We start from the raw sequence: 9,967 nt of genomic DNA on the forward strand, positions 1-9,967 counted from the left end.
GTACAATCTCAAATTTCCATTGTCTCCTTCAATGCGCCTCCAGCCGAATTTCAGTGTCTCCGTCTGCCCTGGCTTCCTTGAGAGCCCAGTCCCTTTCTGATGTACATTAATTTTTATCCAAATTAGCTACCTATAATCATCCCCAATTGCTCACTGCTCACATCCTACCTGCCAACTGCCTTAGGTCCTCTCCAGAAGGCAAAGGAGGAAGAGGAGGAAGAAGAGGAAGGAAAGGAGGAGGACAGTGAAAAGGAAGTCCAGAAAAGGGCTTAATTACAGTATGGGGTTTTCAACTGGCTATATTTTTAATCTAGTTTATAATCTATGAAATGCAGGTTTTAATTCTGAGTGAAACTTCTCCTCTTTGAGTCTGTCCAGTTGTGAGCTGGACGCAGCTCCCAAAACCCAATTGTTCTCCTCTCTTCCCCACCTGTGGTCAGTAATTACAAGATGGTAACTTGAACCTTGTCTCTTTGGGTGTATTACTTTTCTATTTTCCTGTGACCAATAATCCTGCTATGTCAACTTCCCTGGATTAAGAAACACCTAGATGAGTAAAATATGCTCCAGAGCGTGTGAGTGGGTCATGGGGGAGTGCCCTTGTGCACGACCTACGGTCTCTGCTGCTGGGACAGGTCCCCTGGTCTGCTTCCCAACTGCCACACACTGAGTAGCTTTGCTCTGCCACCATGTTTTTGTGCTAGAGCCTGCTGACCATGTACTGAACCTCCGGAAACCATGAGCTAATGAAACCTTTCCTCCTTTCAACTGTGGGTGCCTGGTATTTTGTCTCAGGGACAGGGAAGTCCACTAATACAGTTTCTGTATCAACTTTCCACCAACGTAGGGCTTTAAAGGAACACAGACAATCCAGTGACATTGTATTTCCTTGACCACTCAGAACTGCACAGTCTAAAACTGTAAACTGATGACTTTATTTTTTTGTTTTTCTGGTAGCAGGGATCAAACTCAGGACCTTGAGCTTGGCAGGCAGGCACTTGTGCAGCTGAGCTATTTCCCCGACCCTGATAACTTTAAGAACCATTTTTAATGAGATTATAGGGATAAAATCTGATCAGAGTGGGTTAATATATTTAAAAGAAGTGTAATTTTTGCTGCACTCCTTTTTAAAACATACTGGGAAGCATCTGTAAATTCTGAAAATGGTAACTTTTCAAATACACGTAAACACTAATCCAACGTCTGTATTCAAATGCAGGTCTGCCTGGGGATCTCACTGATATAAAAAAAACTAGCCAGGCGTGGTGGTCCACACCTGTAATCCCGGCACTCAGGAGGCTGAAACAGGAGGATCTTTGCGAGTTCAATGCGAGCCTGAGCTACAAAGACAGTGCAAGGCCAGCCTGAACTGCACTGTGAGACCGTCTCAAGACCAGAAAAAAAAAAAAAAAAAGATCCTTCTTTACAGATTGAAAATATCTAAAAAATATGACAGCTAAAAGTAAAGTAATTAGAACGTACTGTACACACTCTACATCCACCTCAGCTCAGAATCCACCACCCCCTCCAGTGATTTCTAGTAATTTAACGTTTCCTCAACTGCATATGTGTATGTACATGTACACGTATCTTTGGGTATGAAGGTAACAGATATAATTCAAGTGCTTAGTCTAGCTTCTCACGTGTTCGGTGTGATTACTACCCCCTATACAAAAACTTAATTACATATTTACATGTTAAAACCAAAATGATCTGACTAAATTCAAGTTCCTATGTGATAACTCTCAAATACACACCCATGTGAAAACCCAGTTAGGATGGCTAATTCTTGACTGGCGAGAACTACAATGTTTTGCTTACTGGCTCATCTGACTTGGCCAAAAGGTCTGCGCTATGTAACAAGTAAACGAAAAACACTCATTTAGTGTTTTTCCAACCAAACTCCAACTCCACAGCCCATTTCAAAAGAGAACTCTCATACATTTCCCTTACCTCACAGTTGCGCTCTATCTACTTCCTGGACTCTGAAAGCCTGCCAAGACACAGCGCCAGAAGTTCAAGGACTCTGGGCCACCAGCCGCAGTGCTGCAGTAAGGGCTCAGATTTCAGCTGTAACCCTGGTTCTATCAAATAACCCTGAACCCTTTCAGCAAAGAGAATGGCAAAGTAAAAACCGCCCTTAGTAACTGGACACACTTTGACATCAGCCAATAAAAGAAACCGCAGCTGCCCGTTTCACCCGCAGCACCCAGGCCTGAGTGGTCCTCCTGATGTGCTTCTGTGTAATTTCCAGTTCCAATTCTCATCACGCTAGTGAGGTTACCAAAGACCTATGCACAAAACGAAAGCCTGACTACAGTGGCTTAAAGTTTTACTGTCCATTACATAAATAAAAGAAGCTCCAAAAAAAATTCTTTAAACTGTTAATTTACTTCCTATGACCTAAAGGTTGACAGTAGATTTTCAGCAGCAAACAGCGCCACATATCAAGTTTCAGAGGTTTATTAATCTGTGTAATAAGCTCCAACAAATGAACATGATTTCATGCATTTAGAGGAGAACTACTTCCTGGTTAAGTGAAAAATTGTGCGGATGGCTTCTGAAAGACCTTCATGTCAAGCAGCTTTATAGTGAACCATTTCCCTTAGAAGTCCGGACCTTCTTTCTTCAGTTTGCTGTAATCCGTATTCACCGCGTAGAACTTGGAAGAGAAAAATGGTATGTCAGACGTCAGACACAGAGATGGCACAGCAGTTTCAGAATTAGGTCTACTTAGTTTTCTATAGTAACAATTATAGAAATGAATTATTACGAATATTTAACAATACAAAAATCACTCTAACGGACACTACACCTAAAAATCCAGTCCTGTAATCAGAATTTTTAAGGTAAAAACATGCCATTTATGTCAGAATAGTTTAAGTCTTTTAGTTAAAAATCTATTTTAAAAATTCCATTTCAACATGAATAATTAAGAATTCCTTCTGACATATACGTCTACTTCCAATTCTGTAAGATTTTACATTATCTTCACAATACAGCAATATGGAGAACTGCCATCCCTACTTGTGCGTTGTAATTTTGATGGGAAAGATCTTGTAACCAAGAGAGGCTAGTAATGAAAGTACTGTTTTGTTTGTGGCTTATGTAAACTTTCAGACACAAACTGGGTTTACGCCAACCACGTTTCTGTCTCGGAGGTCTCCTTAGCTTCCTAACCCAGGTCGTATCAATATCAAACTGATAATCACTTCTGGTGGTAGCTTTTAAGTAAAACAGCATTTCTGCATTTTTTTAAGTTTCCTAATATTTCCTTATATTCAATTCATTTTAAAAATAAATTTTGCTGTGATTGCTTAAAAAAAAGTCTCTAACTCCCAATAACTTTTTTAAAAAAAATGATTTATACAAGAAGTTTGCCCAGAGTTGAAGAAAAAAAAAAAAAGAAATCAAGATCTGCACTTAAGCCCATATAAGGCTATAATCTTGGACTTGTTCAGCCTCGTGCCAAAGGACACTGAGGAGGTCACGCTACAAGACATTACTTATCTCCCAAAGGACCAAAATTTCACTTTCTTCAGATATTTTACTAGAAAAGGAAGCGCAGGGCTAAGGGTACAGCACTTGCCTAGCGTGTGCAAAGCCCTGGGTTTGATCATCAGCACTGTGAAAAAAAATTCACAAATCTATATTCATTCTTTCTTCAAATATACTCTAACTTCTTTATTTCTGATTCAAAAACTCTTACTTGATTTTTTAAGAAAGAAAAACTTCTTACCAAGTTATCCTTGAGATGTACACACAAAAATGTAAGGCTTTACATTAAAAAAGTTATGACTACACCATAAAGCAGTTTTCTTTGTTCTGCAAGTTTTAAGAAGCAATTAAGCTGGACAATGATACTCCAAAAAGAAACCGTGCTACCTCCTAAGGCGTTACAACACTGGAAGAGTACTTCCGGAGGGCCTGCAGCTACAGATTAGGAGGAAGAAACATCTGCCGCGCACCGGCCCAGATGCTGCATGTGTACCTTACACATCCCAACTTTGCCCATTCTTACTTCATAAAACAGGAAACTGACTTGCCAAACACTAAATAAAAGGCACTGATTAAAGCAGAAAGCTTGTAGCGTCTTCCTCAGTTTTCCCAAAACTAGGCAGGCTGATTTGCTCCAAACTCAAAATTCTCTCTAGAGTGCTGTCATTTCCCAATCTGTTCACTTCTCCACTTCCATGCCCCTACCCGCCACCCCAACCTCATGGTGGCTACTTCAGAGGCTCTGCTGGGTTTGGGACACTGACTGAAGGAGCACTGCTGGGCCCTTCGTGCTCACATTTACTACGCGTGGTCCTGTCTTGCTGCTTGTGTTAGCTTCTGCAACTTGGCAACCGACAGCCCTGTGCTGTGAACTGAATATTTATGTCTTCCGGGAACTCATGTTGGAATCCTAATCCCCGACAAGACGATGTATTTGGAAAATGGGCCCCTGGGAGGTAATTAGGTCATGAGGTGGAGCCTGCGTGACTGGATTAGCGCCTTCACCAGGGAGCAGTGTGAGAAAGCTTCCTCCTCTGCTCTCTGAAGACACAGTAAAGGGGAAGCCTTCACCAAGAACTGGCTGATGTCTTGATCCCGGGCTTCCCAGTCTCCAGAATGGTGAGAAACAAATTTCTCCCGTTTAAGCCACTGAGTCTGTGACACCTTGTCATCACCACCTCCTACCTTAGTGGTCTGCAACAGGAATGTTTTCTTTCTCATTCACATTATCCTGCTCATACACTAACGCTCCATGTTCTCCTCATTCCAACCCTACGCCGGGGCCCGGGGATATAGCTCAGTGGCACAAGCACCTGCCTGGCACGCACAAGGTCCTGAGCTTGATTCCCAGTACAAAAAAAAACACCAATTACCAACTCTACACTGGTAAGGAGCCCTTACCCACACTTCTGTCCTCATGCAAGCCTGTATCTGGTTATCTGAGTAACTACTCTGAAGATAACAATGTGTAGTACAACGACCACTGTTAATTTCCTATCATCTTGTTTTGAAATTTTGTATTGTTTTTGTTTTTGTGTTGTTTTGTTTTTGTTCTTTTGTATTTGTTCTTCTCTTTAAAATGAAAAAATTATTAAAAAAAAAAGTTGCAAGTGTCATTCTGTCCGTGGGCCAGAAAAGCAAATTCTCTTCGCTGACAGTGAGTGACAGCGACACTGATCCAGCCGCCTCCACTGCTTCGTGCTGAGCAGCAGTTAAGTGAGCTTCACTCGCTCGGGGTTCACCCTTCTCCACATGTATTTCCTTTTCCTTTCCATTCTGCCATCGTTAGTATCAGTGCTGCAGCCACTCACAGCTCAGCCCGCGTCACACGCACTAGGTTTTTATTGCAACAACATCCCATCCTCAGGTCACATGGCCTCATACTGGCACTATTATCACAGCAATAGCGTTGGTAGCTAGCTTCATTAACAGAATCATTCAGCTTTCCAACCACACATACAGACAAGTTCCAGACGCTCTTTGGTAGGACCATAACCTACTTGCTATTTGTTTGTTTGTATTTGAGACACGGTCTCACTCTATAGTCCAGGCTGGCCTCAAACTCCTATGCAGCCCAGGTTGACCTTGAATTCATGGTGATCCTCCTGCCTCAGCCTCCCCAAGTGCTGGGATTACAGGCATGTACCATCACGCCCAGCCTTTTTGTTTTCTTTTTTGATGTTCCTCAGATATAGAAACACTTTTTTCAGAAATGAACTGCACTTAAATTTGTAGGACAGAAAAATAAATCATGATGACATTTTTTAATTTTTGAAAACAAAATGTTAATACGTATCAGACGGCTTGTGTCAGCCTGGCCAGTACATTTTTATTTGCTTCTTGGAGGGAGACCTAAATTAAAAGCCAAATTATACCTAGATTAAGCAGAAAGCTTGAGTTCAGAGAAAGGTCATCCTAAAAGTTGCTGCAATCAGAATAATAAATCCCCGACTTGCAAACCCCTCTCACAGACACAGCCCCTCTCTTATGTTTTACACTGAACATTTCTGTCAGGGATGTGGAAGACTCACTTTGCTGGGCTTAAGAATGAACCTGACTGAGGAACAGAACTCCTTCGTAAGTCGGGGACTTACTACAATAGCTTCCCCTCAGGCAGGGAGTCAGTGCCGCCCTCAGGAGCCCCAGACACACCCGCCTCAGGGTGCTGCTTCTCCAGAGCGCAAAGCAAGCTGCCAGCTGCTCCTCTGACAAAGCAGACTGTACAGCAGAAAGTACAGGGGTGAGTCAGACACAGACGAATCGCATGACATCCAAATTACACCTAAATGCAGTGATGCCGCAAAGGTTTGTGCCCAGAGTTTTTATGCTGAAGAAGGTAATAAACAGTTCCAGCACATGAGACCATTCTTTCAAAGACAAGTTCCAAAGACCACTCCTGAGGGAAGATGTTAAAATGTTTAGGAGGTTCATGGTAAAATTTAAGTTTCAACTGACTTTAATTCCTTCCTATTCATCATCATCTAAAATATTTTAACCATACCAATCAGCAAGAACAGCCAACCAGAATGTCCAAGAGCATAGTGTTACTCAAAACGCAGTCCACTCACTGGCAGCACCAGCATCACCTGAAACCTTGTTGGAAACAGAAATTCTCAGCAGGGTGTGGAGGCGCACGCCTGCAATCCCAGCACTTAGGAGGCTGAGGCAAGAGAATCGCTGTGAGTTCGAGACCAGCCTGGGCTACAAAGTGAGCTCAAGGCCAGCCTGAACTCAATAGAATACCCTGTCTCAAAAAGACACACAAAAGCAAACAAACGAAACAGAAGCGGAAATTCTCAGTCTGTATATTCAACCAACAAGTACTCAGAATCTCTGCAAGTAGAACTGAAGAATGTTTTCATAAACTCTATGTACAGGGGCTGGGGATTTAGCTCAGCGGCACAGCGCCTGCCTGGCAGGCGCAAGGTTGTGAGTTCCATTCCTAGTACCGGAAAAAAAACAAACAAAACAAAACTCTATGGACGAAATATTTGGGCACAGCTAAGCAGACCACCTAAGAACTCATAAAATGATAACTGAAAACTGTCCCATCTCTTTAGTCTTTTAATAAAACGCAACGTTAAGATAACCAAGACATGACCCTAACTTTACACCCTGAGCCTAAAGCCTGGAGGTGAAACTCCTGTGAAAAAACATTTACTAGCACAGTAAACTACTTTACCTTCACAGAACAATCCAAGAGGGCTTCAAAGTTCATAACAGAATTTACATGTACGGACAATTTTAAAAGAAAAACTACTCCACGACCAAACTTATTACAATACACACTCCAGAAATTTAGATTCTGCACCTTACCTTGTACTGATCAGTGGGACCCAGTTTGTTCCAGGGTTCCGGGTTATTCTTCCGGTCCCAACTAAAGAAAGAAGGCATAGTATTTGCTATAATGACAAATGCTACTAAAATAGTGTTTTGGACTTCTCAAGAAACTAATATTTTATGCTGATCAATGTCATTTTCTATTAGAGTAAGTATGGTTATTACTTTCATTATGGAAATAAAACAATCTATAATAAGCAACCCCATGCAGTCAGTTAAAAAAAAAAAGTAGAACACAGCCTCCCAAATTGTCTCTACGTTCATTACAGAATTTACACATAGCTTTTACCGAAGTTTAACACTGAAGTAACACTGTATATAAAAAAGTGCATTGAATAATGCCAAATCAATCTTTTTGCCTATTATTTTTCAACTGCAAAAAAAAATTACCTATCTTAGAAACCAGGCAAAAATATTTTTACATACTAGGAACCACAATTAAATATTTTATAAAAATAATCATCTCAATTCTATAAACATTTTAAGATTTGGTATTAACAATTCCACTCTACCAGTAAGAAAACGAAACTGAGAGAAATTTGATAATTTCATGAACCAGAAAAAGTAAATGGCAGCGGAACAGGGATCTGAACTTACTATTCGGCTACAAAAGTCAAGTTCTGTCTAATACTGTGCGTGATGCTTCACGACTAGCAAAACAGAAGCTCCTAAACCAGCCTGACACACAGTCAGAGGTCAGGTATTCGTAAGCACTTACCTGACATCTGGATTGAACAACGCCAGACGTGTCAAATACAGTACTGCTCCAGTCCCTCCTGCTCCAATAAACAGGAAAAGGGGGATCAGCTGGAACGAAGCACAAAATACACAAGAATTTAAGCCAGGGGTAAGGGCCCACGCCTGTAATCCCAGCACTCTGAGAGGTATACGGATCATCCGTTCAAGCCCAGTCCCACCAACGTAAGTGATTTGCCAAAAACACAACTTAAGTGACCCTGTGCAAAAAACAAACCAACCACAGAAAAGGATGTCTGTAGCTCAGTGGAGAAACTGTAGGTTCAATCTCCAATACCACTGAAAACTAAATAATATACAGTATAACCATCTTCAACTTTCTTGATGTTGACCCAAGAGAGAGTACAGTATTTTTAACATATTAATCCCCAAATGTCAAAACTGCCATTTTGGAAAGTTGTCTTAAAATTTAATGAAAGGCAGCTGGGCATAGTGGCACATGCCTGTAATCCCAGCACTTGGGAGGCTGAGGCAGGAGGATCGCTGCAAGATCAAGGCCAGCCTGAACTGCATAAGGAGATCCTGCTTCAAAAACACAAATAAATAAATTTTTTTTTAAGAATAACTTTTAAAAATTTAAAGAAAGTCACCTTAGATGAAGTTAAGATTACTTTTAACTGTATTCTAAAACAATGGAATTTACAAAGAATGTTAAAGTGATTCTGACTTAAATGTCTAAAAATTTACTTTTGCGGGGCGTAACGTCAATTTATTTCAGAATGTTCTGGAAGGCTGTCAAGTGTCTATTTCTTAATGCGCCTGGGAGGCGCACAAATTATATGCAAATGTTTAAATTTCCAAGAAAACATACCAAGTGGGGTTTACTTGCCTAACATTTATACATCAGGCCCATTCCGTTTTCTGGCTTCCCCTTTGTCCAAGCTGGAGAGAAAAGCTTCTTTATAAATTATTTGAGTGCCTCCAAATAAATGTATGAAAACCATAATCTCTGCGAAAAAAGAAATCGGAATACACAGACACACGCCTGTCACAAACACAGGCTTCAGGCACAAACTGAAAACACTGCTACCAATTAATTCTCCGTAGGCACCTATTTTGAAACCTGCTACGTATTTACGTTTAGGACGAACAGGAAAGGCCGTGTTGGGGAACTGTAGGTCCCAGCACGTAGCTCTACGGGGGGACAAACAGGGGAGGTGGGATCATGTGAGACAGGATCTCGCTTTGTAGTTCACAATGACCTTGAACCCATCCTCCTGCCTCAGCCTCCCGAGGGCAGGGATTACAGGCGCGCGCCACAGAACTCCCCGCACATCCGGGCACCCCCGCACATCCGGGCACCTGCCGCAGGTGCGGCTCCCAGGCCAGGGACCTGCACCCCCGAAGGGCGGCCGGGCAGGGCGAGCCGCGTCCCCCGAAGGTCACGGGCAGGGCGCCCCCACGCGGGGCCGGGCGAGCGAGGGGGCTGCGCACTCACGCTGGGGTGCTTCCGGGCCTGGGAGACGATCAGGCGGAACATGTCTGCGGAGACGCGCGGCCACGCGAGGAGAGCAAAGCCGCCGGGACGAGACCGAGCTGTCACCCCGCCGGCTGTGCGGACGCCCAAAGTCGCCCGGGACCGCCCGCCGAAGGACCCCTGGGGGGCGGGGCTGCGGCCGCAGGCCCCGGATGCGGCTGTCCTCGGCACTGCCTGCAGCGCCCCGGTTCCGCCCCCGGCCCGGCCCGCCTGCACCGCCCCACTCTCTCCCGTCCTAGAGCGAAACAGCCGTCGTGTCTGCACTCCACGTGTTCGTCACGAGTAGTTTTTCCCTCGTCGAAATCGCAGCCCTTTTATTGACCAGGCAGGCACTGCTCCGGGAGTCCCCGCGTCGAGGCCCCGCTGACAGGCGGCGCGCTCCGTGGGCGGGGCCTG

At 43.4% G+C, this 9,967-nt stretch overlaps 1 protein-coding gene across 1 annotated transcript; it reads right to left on the reverse strand.

Moving 5' to 3' along the window:
- Positions 1-2,447: 2,447 nt before the first annotated feature.
- Positions 2,448-9,693, reverse strand: Ndufa4 (NDUFA4, mitochondrial complex associated). Its single transcript, XM_005388104.2, has 4 exons — positions 9,533-9,693; positions 8,057-8,145; positions 7,315-7,375; positions 2,448-2,662 (listed from the first exon to the last, which is right to left on the reverse strand). The coding sequence occupies exons 1-4, from the start codon at positions 9,572-9,574 to the stop codon at positions 2,606-2,608; spliced, it is 249 nt and encodes an 82-aa protein (XP_005388161.1). The 5' UTR covers positions 9,575-9,693; the 3' UTR covers positions 2,448-2,605.
- Positions 9,694-9,967: the final 274 nt, after the last annotated feature.

This window comes from Chinchilla lanigera, unplaced genomic scaffold (genome assembly GCF_000276665.1).
Source record: "Chinchilla lanigera isolate Chin_1 unplaced genomic scaffold, ChiLan1.0 scaffold00031, whole genome shotgun sequence".
Classification (NCBI taxonomy): domain Eukaryota; kingdom Metazoa; phylum Chordata; class Mammalia; order Rodentia; family Chinchillidae; genus Chinchilla; species Chinchilla lanigera.